Source organism: Leucoraja erinacea, chromosome 39, assembly GCF_028641065.1.
Source record: "Leucoraja erinacea ecotype New England chromosome 39, Leri_hhj_1, whole genome shotgun sequence".
Classification (NCBI taxonomy): Eukaryota; Metazoa; Chordata; class Chondrichthyes; order Rajiformes; family Rajidae; genus Leucoraja; species Leucoraja erinaceus.
Genome location: NC_073415.1, coordinates 9,499,318 through 9,523,768, shown reverse-complemented (window position 1 = coordinate 9,523,768; position 24,451 = coordinate 9,499,318). Strand labels below are relative to the sequence as shown.

Below are 24,451 nucleotides of genomic sequence, written 5' to 3'. Positions count from 1 at the left end.
AAAGGGATTCAGCCCGAAATATCATCTTTGTTTAACTTTCAGATGCTGTCTGACCTGCTGAGTTTTTACAGCATTTTCTGTTGTAGTAGATAAGAATGTGATGATTCATCATATCTGCCACTGTCGAGAGATGAAAGGAGCATAAAACACCATAGTCATAGTCACAAAGGATATTGCTGGAGACAATGAGTCGTGACTAAATGGTGTACATTGAACAACTGGGAGCATGTAAATAAAGATTGGTGTGGGATTAAATCATTCCATTGGGAGGTGATGATAGTACAGTGGGAAATGTTAGTTAGACATGAGTGGTTGTTGAAGGGAATAGATGTAAAGAATAGACTTCCCACCACATGGCATCTCACAAATCGAGGATATCTCCTTCAGGGGCATTGCAAAATAATTATTCTGCATCTCACCAACATTAATTTTTACCATTTGCTTTAATTTGCAGGAGGTGGGCAGAAACTGTTTAAATGCCGGGCATAACAGGCAGAGGCTGAAATTGATGGGCAGAAGTGGGTGCCAAGGAACAGCATCTTGATGTAGCTGAGAAACGGACAAGCACATCGTGCAGCTCATTAAATTATTCACTGAACTGGCTACATCTTGCACGGTACCGACTCTGCTCCTGTCCAAGGACTTGGCCAAGCTTGCCACGCGATGAAGAAGAGCACCAGTGTCCTGGCAGTGAATGCAGAAGATGTAAGTATCTCAAATGCTAACCAATGAATTATATTCCATAAACTGGATTCTGACCTCAGCTTGTACACTTCACATGTAATGGTTAAATATTTAATAGCAGTTTTTTCTCCATTCAAACTTTCTCCTTTATCACCAGAGAGAGTTGTCTTCATCCAGCAAGAGTGGGGAGACGGGTTCTTTCCCTCAGGTGCCTCTCTGCACTTTCACTGGTGGGATGGATGGTGGACATGCATCAGTCCCCTGGGCTGCCCCTTTGTTGAGGCTGGCAGGGAGGCCACTCTCTCTCTCCCAGGGGTAAGAACGTAGGGTGGGAGGCTATTCACTCTAGCATTTAACCTAAATTAATTTCATGCATAATAGATGTCTTGAATGAAGGCAGAGTTAAGGCCATCCTGCTGTCACCAGTTGAACGCATATGGAATAAATGACAAGAATTTGGGCTGAGTTTTCCAACTATGGTCCAGGGACATTCACGTCAATGTGGGCTTGGTACTGCTGTGCAGAATCTTTGATCCTCAGCTCAACTTTAAACCCGACCTTCACTTCGTTACTAAAGTTCTACCCATTCCTCAGCTCTTCTGCTGCGGACACTTTTTTTTCGCAAAACCACAATCTCGTCAAGGCATTGGATCTACTGGTGGAATCTGGAAGGCATTGGATCTACTGGTGGAACTCAAATATGCAAAAATTGTGATGTTCTTCAAGAAAGGAGCAAAGTCTGACTATGGTAACTGATTTCTGTGCTGTCTAGCACAGAGACATTCATCACCTGGGTCCCCTTTTCCTCTTCCTCGTGATCAAATAGCAGTCATCTGAATCAAAGCATGGATTCTGGCTATCTAGAGCCATAATGAATATGATCTTCACCACAAGACAACTCCAATAAAGGTGAATATGCATGGGCTTCTTCAATTCCATCAAAACCTTATACTCCATCAGTCTGGAGGGAAAGATAATATTTTCTTAAATTTGGCTCTCATGGAAATGTTTCTCCATCTTATGTTTACTTCACCATGGTATACAAGCCACGAAACCGACAGGTCTATGAAAGAGACACAAGATATTGCAGATGCTGGAATCAGGTGCAAAGAATGAGCTGCTGAAAGAACTCAGCAGATTGAACAGCATCTGTGGAGGGGAATTCCCGGTCCAGATGAAGAGTCCCAAACCAATATGTTGATTGGCAGTTTCCCTCTACAGATGGTGCTTGACCAGTGGAGTTCCACAGACAGCTCGTTTTTTGCTCTTGGTCTTTAACCAAACCAAACTCAGTGAAGATCACTATCAAACAAAGTTACTCATTGTCACACAACTTTTTAATCTTTCTTGCTACGGAGTTACACCTCACATTGAGCACATTTCTGTTGGGAGTTGAGCTAATCTTCGGAACTAATGGAAATCTGTTCACTCCAAAGTCATCAGAATGAATAAAGTCCATATAGTGCTTGTGTTTACGCACAATTGGAAACTGAACTCCAAGACATTGATGAATCGTTTGCTGAAGCATCCAAAAGAATGAACCTTGCATGCCTCATCGACAAGACCAACAACCTCTTCTAAGGTGCTTCACTGAAGCATTGCCCCCCGACATGTTGATGCCAAACTAAATAGTGAGTGACCAAAAGTGAAATTAGTTCAATGGAATGTCTCAAAGGAGGAGGATAGAGAGAGAGAATTCCTGAGCTTTAGACAGTAAATGAAGACACGGCTGCTGGTGGTGGAGCAACACATTTGTGAAGGCTTGATGTCAGACTTTAAAGCACGTAGATATATTGTGTAGTGTTACATATTACTGAGATAGTAAAAAGTGAGAGCACGGATGAATTTGAAAACCAGGGTTGAAACTTAGGGTTAGAGATGTCAAATTAATACTAATTTAATATAAAGTAAAAATTAGTACAAATCAGATTAATTTAATACTCTCCTTTGTAAATTTCAGAATTCCAAAACTGCTATCCCACACCAGATCCCGTCAGCCCATCAGCTTATCTCAACAAGACCAGTCTATGGTGACATGATGAAAACCATTCTTCTGGTCATACATCCACCATGATCTCCCTGAATGGTGGAGCAGATTTACTCCTCCTGCTACTTCTTTGTGGTTATTGCCTGCTGTCCTGAGATTGGTGGGCACTTGCCCATGGGCCCACTGAATCTTCCACTATGATTCCCAATACATGATTCATCAATACATTGATGATTGTACATTGATACACTGATACATTGGTCAGCATGAGGACCAAATCAACTATTCTGACTTTTGGACATTTTTTGACATTCGCAACATTCAAAATCACTTGGATCCTGTTAAAAAAAAAAAATATATATATATAATGATTGAAGCATTAAAATCATAAAAATATAAAAAGTAAATAAAGAATCAAAATGCATGCAGATGCACCCTTAAAGTAAATTAAAACAGTTAATTTGACGCTTAAATTAACCTATTTATCCAGTTCTATTTATCTCCTGGCTGTCAAATACTAACTTTCATTTTAAGAGGGTCCTTATAATTTCTCCAGACTCAGCAGGCAGGTTTCCCAATCCCAGTTTGAGTTTAGTTCATTGTCACGTGTACCGAGGTACAGTGAAAAACTTTTGTTGTGTGCTAACCAGTCAGCAGAAAGAAAATACATAACGACAATCGGGTTGTTAATGGCACTTTGCCTCCATGAAGAATTCCGTGTTACGGTGCTGTCCCTAGTGGAAGACAATGCTGGGAATAATCCAATTATGGATTTATCTGCAGGTGGATCCAGGCTTGTCCTGGTGGAAGATTTGTCTTGTGTTATGACTATCTCCTTGATCCCGTTATGCCCCATCTCTCCAGCCCTCACCTGTCAATATTACATTCATCAGCTTCTCTGCCTCCCTCGCTTCTCTGCTTCACCATTACTGTCACACTTATTTTATGCTTTCCCCAAACCTTCCTACTTTAAAATCTAATTTCTGTTTGAGCTTTTTGACAACATCCGGTGTAATTCACGTAATGCATAACTTTCTGGCAGACAGACTTGTCGTATTATGTCCGGCAACTAAATGCCAATATTTAATCGGAAAGTGTTGAGCATCGGGCATATGTCTGAAGAAGGGTCTCGACCCGAAACGTCACCCACTCTTTTTCTCCAGAGATGCTGCCTGACCCGTGGAGGTAGGGCCTGTCCCACTTGGCCATCATTTACGCGATAGGCCGGTAGTGACATACGTGCAACAATCGCAGGTGTCATCATGCGTCCGCACAGCCGTCTGGAGTGCGTTACGTCATTTGAATACCCAGATATTTACCCAGTTTATGATATTTATGGTGATTTTCTAAAATGTTCCAGTTTCTTGAGTGGCTCTAGCAATTGGAAAAATTGCAGATGTAATACCTCTATTCAAAAAAAGAGGTGAATGAAAAGTAGCAAGCTGCAGATAAAATTAATCTGTTGGAAGGAACTGGTTTAAATTGAAGATAGACACAAAATGCAGGAGTAACTCAGCGGGACCGGCAGCATCTCTGGAGAGAAGGAATGGATGATGTTTCAGTCTGAAGAAGGGTCAAGACCCGAAACGTCACCCATTCGACCTGAAATGTCACCCTGTCCCACTTAGCCGTCATTTACGCGACAGGCCGGTGGCACGTGAAGATTTCGTACAGGACGAAATCCTGGCACCCTGCGCGATACCGCGCGCAACCCCACACTCCTCTACGCCACTCCATGCGCCCGTCCTGCGCTAGCCACACGCTACCCACACGCTACCAGCCCGCGTAAATGGCGCGCAAATGACGGCCAAGTGGGACAGGCCCTTAACTCCAGCATTTTGTGTCTATCCTAGGCACAAATACTTGGTGGAATTCAGGTACAAGCTGTGAACAGTTAAAACTATAGAGCAAGTCCGCCCTCTGCTGACAGGAGCGTTGAAATGCAGGGTTTTGATTTGGAAGACTTTTATCAAATGTGCAAAAGATACTCAACCATTAATCTAAATTAGAATGAATACATTTACAGATTGCATGTTTGAAAAAAATGACATAGCTGTTAATATTAATAATGTTTAGCCTGTCTGAATCAGTGAAAGTCACATTATTTTTGCTTTTACGAGGGAGGCTGGCACTATTAGATATGGTCGGTTCTATGCCTATAATTTCAAGAGCTCCTGTTTTTATTTTCCATTTACTGCAAAGGCAGTTTCAATTTGCCTTTTGAAAGGGGTGCTCAGCATTCTTGCTCCTCATTGACAAGGCAAATTCAATGCTAGCATTTATATCAAGAGGACTGGAACACAAAAACAGAGATGTAATGCTGAGGCTCTATAAGACGCTGGTCTTTGCTGCATTTAGAATATAGAATAGTGAGCAAATTTGGGCCCCAAATCTGAGGTAGGATGTGCTGGCTCTGGAGAGGGAGCTGAGGAGGTTTAAAAGAATGATTCCAGGAATGAGTGGGTTAGCATATGATGAGCGTTTGACCGCACTGGGCCTGTACTCATGGAGTTTAGGGGGACCTCATTGAAACTTACAGAATAATGAAAAGCATAGATGGAGTGGATGTGGAAAAGGTGTTTCCGCTGGTGGGGGAGTCTAGGACCAGAGGTCATAGCCTCTGATTTAAAGGGCTGATGTTTCGAGTCGAGGCCCTTCTTCAGACTGGTTAGGGATAAGGGAAACGAGAGATATAGACGATGATGTGGAGAGATAAAGAACAATGAATGGAAGATATGCAATAAAGTTACTATAATAAAGGAAACAGGCCATTGTTAGCTGTTTGTGATGTTGAAAACGAGAAGCTATTGCGACTTGGGTGGTGGAGGGATAGAGAGAGAGGGAATGCCGGGGCTACCTGAAGTTAGAGAAATCAATATTCATACCACTGGGCTGTAAGCTGCCCAAGCGAAATATGAGATGGTGTTCCTCTAATTTGTATTTACCCTCACTCTGACAATGGAGGAGACCGAGGACAGAAAGGTCTGTGTAGGAATGGGAAAGAGAATTAAAGTGTCCCGCAACTGGGTACGGAGGAGGTGAAGAATTTGATGTGAAGGATTGATGACAAATAAGGCTACCCTATTAAAATCCAAGAACAGTACATGAGTGGCCACTCTATCCCAACAAAATATGTTGCACATATTTCCCATCTCTCTCCCAAAGGACCCAGTAACATAGTGTTCCAGTAATCCTGTGACATATGTTTGAATCCCACCATGGCAGTCAGGGAATTGGAATTCAGTTAATTAAATAGATTTGGAATGAAGAGCTGTCATCAGAAATGGTGACCATGAAACTACTGGATCATTGTTCACTCTTGTTTGTTAATACACTTCAACAAAGGATATCTATTTAGACCAACAGCAATGCGATTGGCATTTAACAGCTTGCGGCACACTTGAATGGCAGTTAACCTAGTTGCCCGTCATTTTAATTCTTCATTCTATTTCTACTCTGTCTGTATGTGAGCATCTGCTTTGTTCAACGGGGCCCCATGTAAGCTGCAGAAATAGTTCTTCCTCTTCCAACTCTACATGTTGCAGCATTTGGAACTTAATGTTCAATTAAGTTTACCTCACAGTCTTCCAATAGCAGAGCTGGCATTTGCTATCCTGTTGTGCACTTCATAGCTGTTCAAGAAGGAACTGCAGATGCTGGAAAATGGAAGGTAGACAAAAGTGCTGGAGAAACTCAGCGGGTGAGGCAGCATCTATGGAGCAAAGGAAATAGGCAAAGTTTTGGGCCAAAATCCTTCTTCAGACTGATGTTGATGTTCATCATCGATGTTGACTGATCCTAAGGGAGTGCTGCCAAGGTACATGAACTTATCATCTACTGAAATTCTCTGACCATCCACACGGATGTTTGGTTCTGTGTTTGGGGTGCTTTGTGCAGGGTGATGCATCACTCCTGTTAAGCATAATGTTCTGGAAGTGCTTTGCAGATCAGACCAGAAAAATGAAGAGAGAAACAGGAGTTAATGCTTCAAATAAGGAACTTTAATCAGAACTGAAAATGTGAAAAAGTAGTACTAATAAATCATTTGGTCTTCATCGGAGAGTGGGGAGAAGCAGAGGAGATAACCTATCACAAGATTCTGTTCAACATACCCGCTGGGCATTCACTAGACCTGTTGCTCATCGGTGTCCTGACTTGGGTTACTCTGCCATCCAGTCAGGTGAGAGGGAACTGTACTGGTCATCACCATCACACAGCAGATTGACCTGTGCTGCACTTTTCCCAAGTCTTCAGCATCAAACATGTCTGTCTGAATACTCTAAATGGTTACACATACATCTTGCTTTCAGAGTCTGCTGCCATTTTCTTGCTCTTTCTTGGCTTCAGGGACAAACCCTAAGCACTAGGAGGAGAAGGGGAGTGGAGGGGGAGGCCCTAGTGCTCTGGCAGAGGCAGGTGATTCACGACATATCACCAATTTGTGGTAGTTCTTGCCACAGTGCAAACCCACCACTGTTATGGAGCAGAGCAGGCAGTTTATTGTGACACCACTCTCTGGATACTGGGAGTTTATTCTGTCATGTAGCCCAGAGATCAGCCTTCCTCTGGCTCTCTAGTCCATGTTAAAATGTTCCACCCGATGGTCGATTTATCCCTTTGTCTCCTCAAACGAAAGGCTTGCATACCATCTGAGTTTCAACGCCCAGTAGTTTTATTTAATATAACTTAAGTGCAGTGGCAAGTGTCCAACATTGTCCCTTTCAGTGCCTTTGAGCAAGGACACATCTTTGTAGTCATGCATTTGAAATGGAACAAAATGAAGTGGATTAGTTGGCTGGAATTCTGCTGGCTGAAGCAATGTGAATAAGCAGCTGGAAAAGAATCAGAGCCATCTCTAACTCATTCATCATTGGTATGGTCTACTCACTTTACCAAATTGTTCAAACGTTGACCTTCATTTTATTGGGAGCGCTGTTTCTCTGTAAAGGCTGGTACGCATTGCCAATAACGATCTATTTGTGATTACTCTAGCACTGAGGGGAGAGAGAATAGCTTGTTCAGTGGCCTGAGAAGGCACCTGGTTGCGACTCTAAACACACCACTGAAACATTATTGGTAGTACTGTCATAGTACCAAAAAGCTGTAATAAGCCCTTTACCTCGTCACATCCATGCCAACTGTGATGCCTATCTACACTAATCCCATGTCCCCACATTAGGCCCATATCCCTCTACTCCTTGTCTATCCAAGTCAGATTCAGATTCAGATTCAATTTTAATTGTCATTGTCAGTGTACAGTACCATCCACATAAATATTGTAGCTGCATCCCAAAGACGTGTGGGTATGTAATTCAATTAGTCCCTGTAAAACCAAAATTGCTCCTAATGTGAAGGGAGTGGATGAGAAAGTAGGATAACATAGAACTAGTGTGAATGGGTGATCAAAGCTTGCTGTTGACTCAGTGGGACGAAGGGCCTGTTTCCATGCTATATCTCTGAACGAAACTAAATTGCAATATTTACTCATTTTATTCCAGAATTCCGTCATCTGTGGTATTTTGCTTTTGTTTAAATATAATGCATTTTTATATGTATAATATGCATCTATTTACCCAACCCCAACAAAAGCATCAAATATAAATTATTTCACACATTCCTACTCCCAGCAGAAATCAAGACTGGATTAAGGAGAGGAATTAGTTCTTTGCAAGAGAGATGAAGGCAATGCTGAGTTTGTTCTAAACTTATTTCATTCTCCATCCTTATAACAAAATAATAATATTGGTAACAAAAAGATCTGGGTACTGGACGCCTACAGAGTGAAAGGGTCATAAATGAAATGCTGTGTCCCTTCCCACCAGTGTGTTTCATGTCTGGCAGAACCATTTAGGACATGCCTAGCCTGTTGCTATAGCAACATGGGCCACAATGCAATGACCATGAACATCTTTTTAATATTTCCTCCACGTTTCTCCTCTGCTGTTGTGGAACGATGTTCTCTCACACTGTGCAAAGCCCTGAGCTTCCCTTTGGCAAGTTTACCAAGTCCCTCACAAGGAAGCTTGTTACCAGAGGCAGAGCTTTCTCCTCACCTGGTACCCGCGGAAATTATTGCTTGAAGATCCAAAGCAGAAATTAAGCTTGTTTATCTCTTCCCTAGATTTGAGCTAACAACACAGGGAGGGGAATGGAAGCTGGCAGCCTTCAGGTCTGCCTCCTTCACATTTGGAGGAACTGCACAGGGAACTGCGGAAGCTGGGATCTCGAGCAAAACACAAAGTGCTGAAATAACTCAACGGGTCCGGCAGCATCTTTGGAGGGAATGGACAGTTGACGTTTCAGGTCGGGACCCTTCTTCTGGCTGTCTGAAGAAGGGTCACGACCAGAAACTACGCCTGTCCATTCCCTCCACAGATTCAGCCTGACCCGCTGATTTATTCCAGCACTTTGTATTTCCCTTCAAACTCCTGTTTAGCAAGATGTGTATCCCTTCTTTTTAGTTCCACACAGTGTCAGGTCAAATGCCAACTATACAGCTCAATTATTTTGTGATGTATTTATGTACCAAGACCTCATGGCAATAAATCCAATGTTTCAATAGTCTCCTTAACTTATAAACACGAAAGGAAATTATGAGAACACTGCCCCAACAAGGTGATTGAGGCTGAGATGTCTCGTTCTCCATCAGAGGTGGCGCAGTGGTAGAGTTGCTGTTTACAACACCAGAGACCCAGGTTCGATCCTGACTAGGGGCTCCGGCTGTACGGAGTTTGTACATTTTCCCCGTGACCTGCATAGGTTTTCTCTGGGATCACCGGTTTCCACACACGCTCAAAGGAGGTACAGGTTTGTAGGTTAATTGGCTTGCTATAATTGTAAATTGTCCCTAGTGTGTGTAGGATAGTGGTAGTGTGTGGTGTCCGTAGGCCGAAGGGCCTGTTTCTGCAATGTATTTCTAAACTAAACTAAACTAAACTAAGGTGTGTTGGTTGATGAGGCATTTCCTCTTCTCCTTCAGTCTATGCCAGTGTCTGGCATGTATTTAGCTGGGATTTCCTTCTTCTTCCTACAGTAAAATAAATGTATTGGGAGGTAGAGTTACCACAACTTGGGAGTTTATACGTTCTCCCTGTGACCGTGTTGGTTTCCTCCAGGTGCTCTGGTTTCCTCCCACACCCCCAAAACGTGCAGGTTTGTAAGTTAATTGGCCTTTATAAATTGTGTTAATTGCCCCTTGTGTGTAGGGAGCACGAGTGAAAGTGGGATAACATAGTACTAGTGTGAACAGGCAATCAATGGTTGGCATGGTCTTGGTGGGTCGATGGGCCTGTTTCAACACTGTATCTCAAAGCTAAAATTCCTTACAAAAAGTTGAAGTGAGTTATTAAATTAAGGCAGATGAGTGTGTGGCTCAGGAGTTGGTACAGGGGGCAGGGATTAAGATTTTTAGACCATTGGGATCGTTTCTGGGGCAAAGCATAGCAAGCGGTAGAGGAACAGATATGTAGACATATTATTGAAAGATACCTAAGTAACTACATTGTCTTAGTGGGTGACTTTGACTTCCCTAATATTGACTGGGACTTGCTCAGTTTCAAAGGCTTAGACGTCATAGAATTTATGAGGTGTACCCATGAGGGGTGCTTGAAACAGTATGTGATAGTCCAACCTGAGAAAGGAACATACTGGACCTTGTGTTGGGAAATGAGCCTGTCCAGGTGCCAGGTGTTACAGTGGAAGAACATTTTGGGGGATAGTGATCTCATCTCCATAACTTTAAGAAAGAACTGCAGATGCTGGAAAAATCAAAGGAAAACCAACAAAATTTAGACCCGACCCGAGACGTCGCCAATTCCTTCTCTCCATAGATGCTGCCTCACCCGCTGAGTTTCTTCAGCATTTTTTGTCTACCTTCCATAACTTTAAGATTGTTTTAAATAGGGACATTATAAAAGGTCTACTCAGTGAACAGAAAGTAGCCCTTCCCTTCAGCAGAAAGGCCATTAATTAAGGAACATAACTTTAAGTTGTCTCTACATAAAGTTTGTTAATTGATGGAAAATATCAATTGTTTTATCATCATGCTGCTTGTGGTACTAATAGCAGTGTTTGCTCCTCTGAGATGTCTATTGTAGTGGATTTGAGGAGAAGATAGTGGGGACGGTAGATTGAAATTCAGCAAAATAAGTAAACGTGGTAACTTTACCAAATGTTTGTGCAGTTTATGTTTAGGAGACACAGGAGACACAGATTGGGTAAGGATCTTGGTGAAACCAGTCTCTTGCTGAAGGGGCTCCTCAGGTTGACCAGTGTGTCACGGAGGGGGTGAGCTGTATTGTCCAAGATGCTCCGCAGTTTGAGGAGCATCCTTCCCTCCAGGACGAAGCCAGACTTCCTGGTGAGCTTGTTAATCCTGTTGGCATCCACAGCCTTCGCCCTGCTACCCCAGCACACGACAGCAAAGAAGATGTGAGGGGAAGGGATGATCAGTTGGGAGGAGAGAATTCAGTGGGAGGGCTGGATGATGGATGGGGAAAATAAACATATCAATAGCAGTCTGGGTGGTCCTTACCATCTTTTGTTTTCTCTATAGATTTAGATTTTGATGAACATGTTGGTTAAAATATTTTAAACATGAAGCAATGATTTTCAATTGATAGGGCATTGGCTTTGGATTTCAAGCATCCGTGGAAACAGAAAGACATTAATTCCATACTTGTACGGAGATTATGAATGGAGAATGTTAAAAACAGCACCATCTTAATCTTAATATTAAATAAGGCAGGATGATTCATCCCCCTGGAGACTCTCCTGACTGAATGGCTGATGAAACAGTGGATAAAAATAAATATAATCATTTCACGCAGTGGAGCTAAGAAATTACCCAGTATTTCTATTAGATTCACTGTCCCAAACCCCACAGTATTCAGCCATGGCTGAGGACTTTTTATCTCTATTGTTGGCAATGTAGGAGTGGAGATACCCGGTGAAATCATTACATACCAAGGAACCTCGGTTAAAATTGTAGGACGCGGAAGTGAAGCACAGCTTTTCCAAAATATATTCTCTGGTAGAAAATGTTTACAGGAAAGGCTCTGATGTTTGTTGAGGAAAATCAAGAGCAGCTTTTGTGGAGAAGGCGGGAGCCACTGCCGAGACTGGGAAGGTGAGATTGAGATCTGTAAATCATGATGAGAGGCTGATGCTAGTTACTGTCATCCTTTCCTGCTACATGGATGCATTTTTGATGATTTTATTTGCTCTCTAGTTATCTCCCCCCCTCCCTCTCTGACATTGCTGGTTCTTGCTAGAAGATATAATGTCAGAGTTTGAGGAGGCAAGAGCTAGGAGTTAGTCTCAGGATACAGAGTACAAAGTTTACAATTGAGATGAGGAGAAATGTTTTCACACGAAAGGTGGTGAATCTTTGGAATTCACTACCCTTGGTTGCTAGGCGGCTAAATCACATGTCTGTATGTTCTTTACAAAAGTCTGGTCCCAGTTTTAAAGTGGATGTCAAGAATATATCGACTTATTCAAGAATATATCCATGGATTTAAATACTCAAGTACCACTGTGGGAAGGTGAACAAACTATGAACAAAAATGATTTTGGGAAGAGAAGTTAAATAGAAACAACGATTTGTAGTTTCAGAGCAATAACCTATCCTTAAGGATTTAATAATGTTCTGATCTGGCTTGATGGGGTAAAGGATGAATTGATCTTTCATCTTGCAGGGTAATCCAGACTTGGAGGTGTAGTTTTAGAATAATAATTTTCTGCCCCATACACTTGTGGAGACAGAGTCGCTAAATTTATTCAAGGCTGAGATGGATTTTTGGATTGAAGGAGAATCAAGGATTATTGGGAGTGGTCAAGAAAATGGAATTGAGGCCAAGAAGGGTGGAACAGACCTCTGGAGCCATATGGCCATAAATATTTGTACTACTGTTATAAACTATTATATATTTAGTACATTTCTTTACAAGGTCTATATTGGACATTGAGATAAGATGATGGATATGCTTGTTTCATAAAGACTTCAGCATTCTTTGTTTATTTGGTTCAATGCAATGATTGACCCTGGGTCTTGACCGTAAACATCACCCATTCCTTCTCTCCAGAGATGCTGCCTGACCGGCTGAGTTACTCCAGCATTTTGTGTATTCCAGCATCTTCAGTTTAAACCAGCATCTGCAGTTCACTACACTGTTCACTGCAATGCATTGGGCTGATGTAGACATTGGCAGTTTTAGTCAATGTGTGGCAATTGGGAGCTGAGTGAGTTTTATTAAAGGGTTTCCCAGGGGTTCTGGTGGGCTTTTTATAATGTTTAAAAAATTATATTAAGTTATCTATGATGTTAATATGGTTTCAGTGGGGGAACAGGGAAAATTTGCCTGTGGCTTTTAAACAAATACCTTGAAGTTAATACAGAACATTGTAAATATATGGGATCTGGTAGGCGGAAGGACTGTGCAGAATATGTGCAGTGGGCATGCGCTAACTGAGTCGTAACAGAATAACCCTCAGATTTGGGTGGACAGGTCGCATAACCAAATGAAAGAAGCAAGCCACAAAATGCTAGAGTAACTCAGCGGGTCAAGCAGCATCTCTGGAGAAAAGGAATATGTGACATTTTGGGTCAAGACACTTCTTCAGACTCATAATCAGGGGAGAGGGGAACCAGAGATATAGAAGGTATTTAGGAGAAATTAATGCATGATATGCAAAAAGCAATGATAATCAAGGAAAGATGTGGCACACAAAGGCCATTGTTGGCTGTGGGATAGGTGATATCGAGTATACATACAGAGAAACTCAACAGGACAACAGTGAATGAATGAATGAATGAATGAATGAATGAATAAGTTTATTGGTCAAGTATTCACATACAAGGAATTTGCCTTGGTGCTCCGCTCGCAAGTAACAACACGACATACAGTGACAGTTAGGAATGACATCAAACATTAATAATAAAATATTATCTGTTAAAAGTAACATGCCGATTAAGGCAGGAGAGGGTCGGAGAGAGGGAAATTTGGGAAGTTAGAGAAATCAATATTCATACTGCTGGGTTGTAAGCTGCCCAGGCAAAATATGAGATGTTGTTCCTCTAATTTTACATTTGGTTTCACTCTGACAATGGAGGGGGCCCAGGACAGAAACGTCAGTGTGGGAACGGGAGGCGGTGTTAAAATGTAAAGAAAAACGGGAGATTGCGTAGGTCGAAGTGAACTGAGCGAAGGTGTTGAGCAAAACGATGGCCAGACTCGGAAGCAAGGTTGGATATGTTGTTAGATCTGTGTAGAGTCATTGAGGAAGCACAGACTTTAGGTCCATTAATGGCAGTACCGTGTTTTGTTTATCAAGGAATTAGTTGAATAGTGAACACATCACAGATAACTTATTAGAAGTATCAGTTCAGTGAGTGGAAATAGAAATAACTATATTAAACATGCTTGCACATCTCAGCATGAAATTGAAAACTGGAATTTATATTGAAGATGTTGATCTGTTCTGTACTGCACTCCTACACACACAATCCAAGGCTTTCCCATTATCTCACAATGTTTGTAGTGCACCATCCCTCATCATTTCAACACATTCTCCAATTGTTCATTATTTTTGCTGGTGATTCATTTTATTTATTTTGTGTTGCATTAATGAGAGGTCTACTCTGCATGCTGCTAAATTATCACACTGTAGGTTGCATACTAGAATTTGTCCGAGTCCCATGACAGTGAGGCTTCAGCCACTCAAATGACAGTTCACCAAGTCTGTTACACAATCTTATCATTTGGGAATCTGAAGCGGCTGGCTTTCCCACGGCTGTGTTTTGTCTAACGCCATACTGGTAATGGTGAATAGCTTATGTTTAGTTTAGTTTAGAGATATAGTGCAGAAACAGGCCCTTCAGCCCACCGAGTCCGTACTGACCAGCGATCCCCATACATCAACAATATCCTACACACTGTAAGGATACTTTTACACTTAACCTACAAACCTGTACGTCCTTGGAGTGTGGGAGGAAACCAAAGCTATTGAAGAAAACCCACGCGGTCAACGGGGAGAATGTACAAACTCCGTATAGACATCACCCGTAGTCGGGATCGAACCCAGATCTCCGACGCTGTAAGCACTGTAAGGCAGCAACTCTACCGCTGCCGCCCGCATTGTCAGAATAGCACCAGGAAATTCACTGTAAACTGGTCAAAGATACTTAAAGCCAAATTACAAGGCATTGGACTTGTAAAGTGTTCACGTTGACTTTCCATCTGTATATGTTTATGCGTCTGTGTGTGTGAGTGTAAAATTAATTTACATTGAATTAGAAATAGAGTAAAAGATGACTCTACACTGCGCCATTATACACTCCCAGGATAAGTACATGGCCATTTGCGGGTCCAGGCAGCGGGCAGTCGATGGCCGCACAGCGGTCGGCTGCCTACCCCTTTTCCGGGGTTATGTCCGTGCCCGCATGTCCCTAGAAAGGGAACACGCGGTGTCCATGGGGACTGTGGAGGCATTCTGTGAACGTTGGTCACCACAGGAGGTTGAATATATTATAGATAAAAATGTTAATATTTTAATTTGATAATTTTGTTGAAGTGTTTTTTAAATTGTTTGAGCTTTCTACCTTCCCTTGTAAATTGAAAATCTAATAAAAACATTTACTGAAAAAAAAAAGGATAAGTACATACCAGGTTATATACATAGTAAAGCTCCCTCTGTACTTTACCATCAAACATTCATAGGGCAAGAACTGCGGGAAATGGACTTTAAATAAAGGGTTTTTGCAGAGATTAAAGCTTCATTCACGTTGTCCCATCAGACACTGTAAGTGGTGGGTCCATTATTCAATGGCTGCTATGTTTACATGCTGTAATCAGTGACATTTGCGACACTCTATGATTCTAGGTAAGTGAGATGTGTAGTAGAAAAGATGCATGTCTCATAACTAAGCTTCATCTGCAGCTTGGGCTTTACACTGGGATATTGACTCAGTTGCTCTGACACATCATGACACACACACACACACACACACACACACACACACACACACACACACACACACACACACACACACACACACACACACACACACACACACACACACACACACACACACACACACACACACACACACACACACACACACACACACACACACACACACACACAGCGCTAGATCACCAAAGTGCGTTGGTGCAAATGTTCTGGAAATTGTATGATCCAGTAGCCCACTCCAAGATAGTCACATAGTCATTGAGTTGTGTGGCCAGTGAGTTGTTTGGTATATTTTGGGGCAGTCTGGCAGGTTAGTGAGTCCATTTGCTGTTCACCCATTGACTACAGAGCACCATAGAAACATAGAAACATAGAAAAGATGCAGGAGGAGGCCATTCGGCCAGCACCACCATTCATTGTGATATGTCTGATCGTCCCCAATCAATACCTGTGCCTGCTATCTCCCCATATCCCTTGATTCCACTAGCCCCTAGAGCTCTATCTAACTCTCTCTTAAATCCATCCAGTGATTTTGCCTCCTCTGCCCTCTGTGGCAGGGAATTCCACAAAGGAATGTGGCTTTTTTGTATGGTGGTTTAAAGCCTGGCTCATCCTGTCTGTGTTTCTCTTCTAGAATAATAAGGAGACTTTGGATGCGGGGTGCTGCAGCCGATCGTACACGTCCAGTAGTACACTGGGCGTGGACACACGTCAAGGTCGCCGCACTGTCTCCGGCATGCTTCAAGTACCGCAGTGGAGGACGAGATCCAGGTCCAGGTCACCAGAGGTGAACAGGTTCCAGAGGCCAACCACACTGCCACTGCTCATCCCTCCCCGCATTGCTATCACACACCCTGACCAAGAGACCAGGTACGAACGAGCCTGTAGAAATGGTGCATGGTATTAATTGGTGCAAATGCCGATTGGCAACTTCTTCCAACTGGCCTTCCTTCCCATAAACAGGTCAAAAAAATTACATGTGAAAGGATATATATCTGAGCAATGTCTAAATGCAGCTCCAACACTGGTATTTTGAAGTGTTTCCGGAGTACAATGCAGTCCAGTTGGGTTTTGATATTCAGTGAATGCACGTTTTCAGGACCAAGAGAGGGCTTCTTCATTTGTTAAGCACTTTGTCAATGTAGTTAAGCCATTCTTAAGTTAGGTGGGAGACGATTTTTATGTCCTGCAACATGATCTAGATAATGTTACATTTAGTGTTAATATCTCAGAGAAGGTGATGAGGAGTTGCTCCAGATATGGACTGTAACTTGTATGAGCTAGAGAACATAACACCCATTATTTAGTACTCATCTCCTCCTCGTCCTTACCCCTTTGTTTGGGCTTTCATTTGTTGTGAGGAACAGTGTGTTTCCAGATAGATTAGGACATATTTACGGACATGTGTCAGGTATGAGATGTCTTCCTGCTTTCTAATCAGCCTCCTTTCCTCGGTGGTTTTAAATGTTACCAATGATTGAGTACTTGCTGCACTTGGGTGAATGCTCTCTTGTACCACAATGTGGCAGCAATGAGCTACTTACTTGCTTGGATTTCAAAGTTGAATTTAGCCAGTGGTACAGTAAAAGTGAGCATCGAACTTGCTGCCTGATCAGTGGTCCTTCAGTCATCTATTGCCATCCATAATGGTCACTTTGTCTCTGTTGCTTTGGTCCCTCTTATCAACATTTTATCTCTGTACCGCCCACTCCCCTGACATCAGTCTGAAGAAGGGTCTCGACCCGAAACGTCACCCATTCCTTCTCTCCAGAGATGCTGCCTGTCCTGCTGGGTTACTCCAGCATTTTGTATCAATCACAGTGGTCAATGCTGGCTTAATCTCAAAAGAAATTGCATTTACACCTGTGGAGGAAGGAATTACAGATGCTGGTTTACACTGAAGATAGACACAAAATGCTTGAGTAACTCAACGGGACAGGCAGCATCTCTGGAGAGAAGGAATGGGTGACATTTTGGGTTGAGACCTATCTGAGCATTCACCTTCCAGCAGATTCCCCAGCCTAAATGCACCACCTCCTCTCACATTGTCATGATGTTAAAATTAAGACTTTGTTACACTGACTCCTACTCAGAATAATTTCTTCTCAGCATGTCAAATTCAAGGAACTCCATTTATTTCACTTCAACATACAATCTGCTTTAAAATTAGTCATTCCTTCAAGATTTATCACACGTCTTTTACCCTTTTACACCCGACTGTAAGGAATTGAACTACTCATCTTTGATTTTCCAAGTAAAAACATTTTCATCAACTGCCCCATTTCTCTTGAGATAAAACAGTTGGCCTGACTGGTTTAATTTTTTTTTTTTGGATCAGAGCTTCACGGCCATCGCTAATTGCCCACGAATAGACTGGCCACAGAAGTGGTAGATCTTTAATAATCAACCACATTTCTGTGGGCCTGCAGTCACATATAGACCCGACTGGGTCACAGTGGCAGATTAGCAGGTACATGGATAGGACAGGTTTAGAGGGATATGGGGCAAACGCAGGCTGGTGGGACTAGTGTAGCTGGGGCAAGTTGGGCGGAAGGGCCAGCTTCCACGATGCATCACTCTATGACTCTATTTAATGCATAGAAGGACTAGTAAACGCGATGAGTTTTTACAACAGTCCAGTCACAGATACCAATGCAAGGTTTTTTTTTTGCAAAACCAGGTTATTAACTGAATTTAAATTTCTCGGTTGCCATGGTGTGACTTGAACTTGGGGTCGCTAAATTGTTAGTCGTGGCTTCTGGATTACCAGCTCAGTGACTTAACCACTGTGCTTACAATATCACAACACTGTGGTTGTTAACATTATCGCTGTAGCAGCATTGCTGGTACACTGTCTCCAGGTTTCCCTGCAGCATGTTCACTGTTCACTGTTGTTTGTGGTTTAGTTTTGTTCAGGGAACTCTAATTTCATGTGGATTGTCCCTGGATCAGGGACAGGATGTGGGGAAAGCAATGCAAAATGACACAATGGCAGAGATGCCTATACCTCGCATAGTGGATGGTAACCACACTTCTTCTTTAGCCGTGTCTTGGATACGGTGTTTCTATGGAGCTGTATCACAGACTGTTGGAATTGGGATCTTGCTTTCCATCCAAACAGATGAAATATTAAGGGATCAAGAATATGATTTTGTTTTCAACCAAATGTTTTGTGTATTTTTCTCCCCTATACAAGTGTGGGTGGCCTCCATTTTTTTAGCTTAGAGATAGAACATGGAAACAGGCCCTTCAGCCCACCGAGTGCACGCTGACCATCGATCGCCAATTCACACCAGTTCTATGTTATCCCACTTCCGCATCACTTCCCCACACACTAGGGGGAATTTACGGAGGCAAATTAACCAGCAAACGCACGCGTCTTTGCGATGTGGGAGGATACCAGAGCACCCAGAGGAAATCTACATGGTCACAGAGAGAACGTGCAAACTCCACACAGACAGCACCCGAGGTCAGGATCGAACCCGAACTCTGGCGCTGTGGGGCAGCAGCTCTACCAGCTGCGCCACCGTGTCACCCTAGCTGTTAACAGCCACTGACCTGGTTGATGTTAGGAGTTCTGTTGTGAAGTGGGTGAGCGGCTTCCTCAACATTGGTGCTGAATCTGGGATCTTCCGGCATGTGATGGCAAAGGTTTCACACCCCATTAGCAGAAGCAGCAAATTGCATGCACCTAGCCTGAGTCAAATGGTGAGGACTCCTTGTCCTAGGGGCAGGTTGATTCCCCAGTGTTGATTTATCAGGGCCTTTCTGGCTGTAGTAGGTGATACCCGCTAAGGTGAGAATATGTACCAAGATCACACCGAATTGAGCAGTGGCTATAGACTGCACCTAGAGTTAATCTTACTGCGTAGCTGAGCTTTAAAAATATTCCAAACCTGCATCATCACTATAGTAACAACTTGAGGTGAAATTGAAGTGGTGAAACTAATCTGATCTCCCTTGGGATTATGAAAGAACCAGGAAAGCATCACACTCCTGTAATTTAATTTTGCGCATTTGGTGGGATGTGCTTAAGAGTTTCCACTGGGAATCAACACCAACAATTAATTCACAAAATGAAAAGGATTGATGCATTGTAGTCACTCTGGTAATCCTCCAGTCAGGCTAAGAAGGGTGTTAGAGCTATATTTAAGTTATATTAAGTTATATCCTTGGGGGAGAGAGACTGGGAGCAATTGCACTGAGGAAAAGCGTGGCATAGAACAATGGCGTAAAATAGGTGGCAGTGGATCCATTGATGGAGGCACTGATGGAACAAACTGTAGAGTGTGGCAGATTCATTAGCAAGTGTATAACTTCGAAGTCAAAGCCAAAATGCCCTGCTGCCAGTTTAATGGACACACTTGCTGCTTTATAACACAACACTGGCTCTTGTTGCTAGGGTCACTGAACTAAACTTGGCTGATTCATTATGGACAACAATCAGGCACCGAGGGAGGTCGAGCACATTAAAAGATCATCTCGATCCAATTGATTAACACAGATATGAAAAAAACAGAGTACAGTTACCTACAGATATTCAACAATTAATTTTTGCATTCAAACACGTCTCTTCCTCTGAAAATCATTTATATTATCATCTTTATATATGGAATGTGTGTGTTTCTGTGTCTGTACATTTGCGTCTGAAGAAGGGTCTCGACCCGAAATGTCACTCATTCCTTCTCTCCAGAGATGCTGCCTGTCCCGCTGAGTTACTCCAGCTTTTTGTGTCTACAGTATCTTTAGTTTAAACCGGCATCTGCTGTTCCTTCCTACACATTTGCATATATATATATATATGGAATGGATCAGCATGTATAGACACGAGAGATTTGGTGTATATTTTGATAATGTTACATTTCTATAAGTGTATTGGGTGACAATTGGATGGCAAACAATTTTTATTTACAACCAATTTTGAGGACAAAAGCTTCAAACGATAGCTTTATGTGAAATAATTTAAATACGGTAAATGATTTTGGTTGACTACTTTGATTTACCTACTCTGTTGCTCTGCAAAGTCATCATGCTCTGTCTGTAGAAATGTTGTTTTGTGACCATTAATCTATCAGCTAATTCAAGTTCCGTCTCCCTGTGGTGATTGGAGACAAAGGCAGGGGAAGAAGCTGATGAAAAGCTGACGGTTAAAAGCAGAGATAAGGGATGGGGAGACCTCTAAACAGTATCTCCAAAAACATGGGCTCAGCCTGATGTTGACATTTAGTTTTTAATAAAAGCACAATGTTCTCTAATTATTACTATTGGTAGTACAATTCCAAATATTGAATTCAGCTGATTTGAAAATATATAATTTAAATCTAATCTCAAGCAGAGAGCAGTATGTGTTTATATGTTACAGGGCTGGGTGTACAGGTTGACACAAAAAGCTGGAGTAACTCAGCAGGACAGGCAGCATCTCTGGAGAGAAGGAATGGGTGACGTTTCGGGTCGAGACCCTTCTTCAGGTTGCTGGACGAGGGTCTGGATTTTCCTTGGTGCGGTTGGCTGATCTTGAGTGTTTCTGAGTGGTGGCACACACACTGACTTTTGTAATGATAAATAAACAACACAATGCTGCAGAAAATATGTTTTGTTAATCAACACCATGGGAAAATGCAAAGTAAAGGGAGATTAGAAATCATTTCACAGATTACCTGATGAATTGTGTCGGAAGGAACTGAAGTTGCTGGCTTGTTGGTTAACTGATGAATTGTTGGTTAGAAAATCTATCATCAGGGCATCGCAAAAGTCTGTGGACATTTCCACTACATGTGGCATAAGAGAAATATCCAGTCTTGGCCTCAGTAATATCCTTCACATGGCATGATTTCCTAATCCAGAGGTTACTTATATCCCTTATTTGGACTTTGTGTGGGATCAATTGTCACATGCAAGGAATCTGGATCTTCACACTGATGGCTACAAGGTGTCCACATTGGGCATAAATCTGTCTACTGAATTAACATGGGGAAAACTAATGACCATATCTGTGCACACATTTACCAGTTTTGTGTCTAAACTGAGATGCATGTAATTTTGTGCCGGTTACAAAACACCAGAGGCAACAAAAGCATCAATAGAGACAGCACAGTGGGGCAGCGGTAGAGTTGCTGCCTTACAGCACTTGCAGCACCGGAGACCCGGGTTCGATCCCGACTACGGGTGCTGTCTGTACGGAGTTTGTACGTTCTTTCAATGACCGCATGTATTTTCTCTGAGATCTTCGTTTCCTCCCACATTCCAAAGACGTACAGATGTGTAGGTAAATTGGCTTGGTAAATGTAAAAATGACCCCTAGTGTGTATAGGATAGTGTTAATATGCAGGGATCGGTGGTCGGTGTGGACCCGGTGGACTGAAGGGTCTGTTTCCGCGCTGTATCTCCAAACTAAACTAAAATAAATGAACCGCGCGAGAGTCCGAGACATCGAAAATGGACAGATGAGCAAGATAATGGCAACAAACAACAAAGACGGGTAGTTTAACCCTTGCACCAGTTCCATGATTTAATCAGATTATCATATTTACACTCCTACTTCCATCTCCTTTGAAGTTATATCCCAGCAAAAATATTTTAATCTCACTTTTGAAGATCTCAATTGATGCCCATCATCCACAGCCTTTGTGAGGAAGAAACTTACAGATTTCCATTAGCTACTGCGTGAAATAAACATCCAGATTTTCCACCCCAGTGGCCCAGCTATAATGTTAATATTGTATTGATTCTTCTCTGTGTGGCAAAAGCAGAAGAATGGAGTCCCCCACCCTGGAGCTGTCTTCCTTGTTGACGGGATTAGTTCTGTGAAGCAATGTTCCACGAGCTGACTGATATTACACAAGGCATCTTTCAGTCAACCATTCCTTCCTATAGTTCAGAGGCAATGAATGATATGAAGGACATTGTCTTTAATGCGATGAAAATGCTCCAGAGGCTGATTAAAAGCTGGTGATTTAACCTGACACTGCATTTCACATTGCACCTTCCGTTTTCGGATATAGAGTAATATTAGCTCAGTTCAAAGTGATTATTTCAGAACAATCCCCTTTTTCTGAGATACTAAGCTTATTTCATGGCTTACTTTATAAAGACATTTTCCATTGAACGTAGAATGATTGGATACAGTTTCTGGGATTGGAAAAAGTCTCACAAAGTCAAAGTAAACTGGAACGCACTATCAATCTTTGACAATTGCATTTAGTTTATTTTAGAGATACAGAGTGGAAACAGTCCACCGAGTCACTGTCGACCAGTGATCCCAGCACATTAACACTACCCTACACACACTAGGAACAATTTTACATTAATACCAAACCAATTAACCTACAAACCTGTACGTCTTTGGAGTTTGGGAGGAAACCCAAGATCTCGGAGAAAACCCACGCAGATCACAGAAAGAACGTACAGACAGGACCCGTAGTCAGGATTGAACCGGGCTCTCTGGCATTGTAAGGCAGCAACTCTACCACTGCACCACCCACCATGCTGCCCAATTGCCTGCATTTGCACTCCCATGATGTTCTGCACAGGCTTCAAGATGCAGTTGTCATTTTCTCAGTCATCCTCTGCATATTGCTGAAACAAGTCTGATTACGTAGTTCTGGTTTTCTGCTTGGTTCCTGTGTCCTTTCCACGAGCAACTATTCACTGCACATTCGCTGCAGGTGCTAATTAACTTCCTTCCAGATCACCAAGTAGTGATGTCAGTTTATCTACAAACAAAAATTCTCTTCCTGTAGGGTAGAGATATGAAATGTTGCTTCTGTTTAAAACGAAGTCATTTGTAAAATAATTAGAGAATTAATAGAACTCCTTGATCTAAGAGAGCAGTGACAAATGACTGAATTTTGTGACTAGAATTTTTATCTTTCTCTGGTGCCTTCTGGGGTAAAGTCAATCTTAGCGGGGAATTACGAATGTGAAATAATGGGGCAATTATAGATCTTGGGACCCCTGAGCCTGCTCCACCTTTCAGTCACCAAGTGTGCATCATAGGTGTCTGATGTTGAGAATTCCAAACTTTCTGAACACGAGCAGTGAAGACATTTTTCTCATCTTAGCCCTAAAGGCGGCCCTTCATCTCAGATTCTGTCCCCTTGTCCTTACTCTCCAGACTGAAGAACCAGCCTCTCAGAAGCTCATGCATTTCAGTGCAATCACTTCTTTTACTTCTAAACTCCAGTGACTAAAGGCCACTTCTAGTCGATTTCTCCTCAGACCACAAAATTCTCTTTCTGGGAATCAATCTAATGAACCTATATTGTACTTATGAGGTCATAAGTGACAGGAAAAATGTTAGGCCATTCGGCCCATCAAGTCTACTCCGCCATTCAATCATGGCTGATCTATCTCTCCCATTCTCCTGCCTTCTCCCCATAACCCCTGACACCCGTACTAATCAAAAATCTATCCATCTCTGCTTGAAAAATATCCACTGACTTGGCCTCAACAGCCTACTGTGGCAAAGAGTTCCACAGATTCACCAGCCTCTGACTAAAGAAATTGTTTAGTACTGACCCCAAGGCAAGTGTATCTTTTGTTAAGCATGGATAGCACACATGGTAGCCACCTGGTGAACTGCATCTGCCTTACTTCAGCTATGATTTTCAGCTTTGATCTACTAACCTGCAACTAATCACAGATGGAGCTTAGTATTTGAGTGTTTCTTATATCCAAGTTGCCAACCAGCCAGTGTACTGACATTTGCAGCCATCTGTTCTGCAGTTAACTGGACACTTCTATGTGTCCCATAACATGGTTCTGGCAAAACTGCTGCTTTCAACATTTCACAGTCCAGATTCCACATTA

At 42.4% G+C, this 24,451-nt stretch overlaps 1 protein-coding gene across 1 annotated transcript in view; it reads left to right on the top strand.

Annotated features, from left to right (window-relative positions):
- Positions 1-437: 437 nt before the first annotated feature.
- pde4a (phosphodiesterase 4A, cAMP-specific) overlaps positions 438-24,451 on the top strand; it is a 170,896-nt gene continuing 146,882 nt past the window's right edge. The window contains exons 1-2 of the mRNA XM_055664262.1: positions 438-705; positions 16,278-16,513. Coding sequence (XP_055520237.1) covers positions 664-705; positions 16,278-16,513 — 278 coding nt within the window. The 5' untranslated portion in view covers positions 438-663. The remainder of the gene's footprint in view (positions 706-16,277; positions 16,514-24,451) is intronic.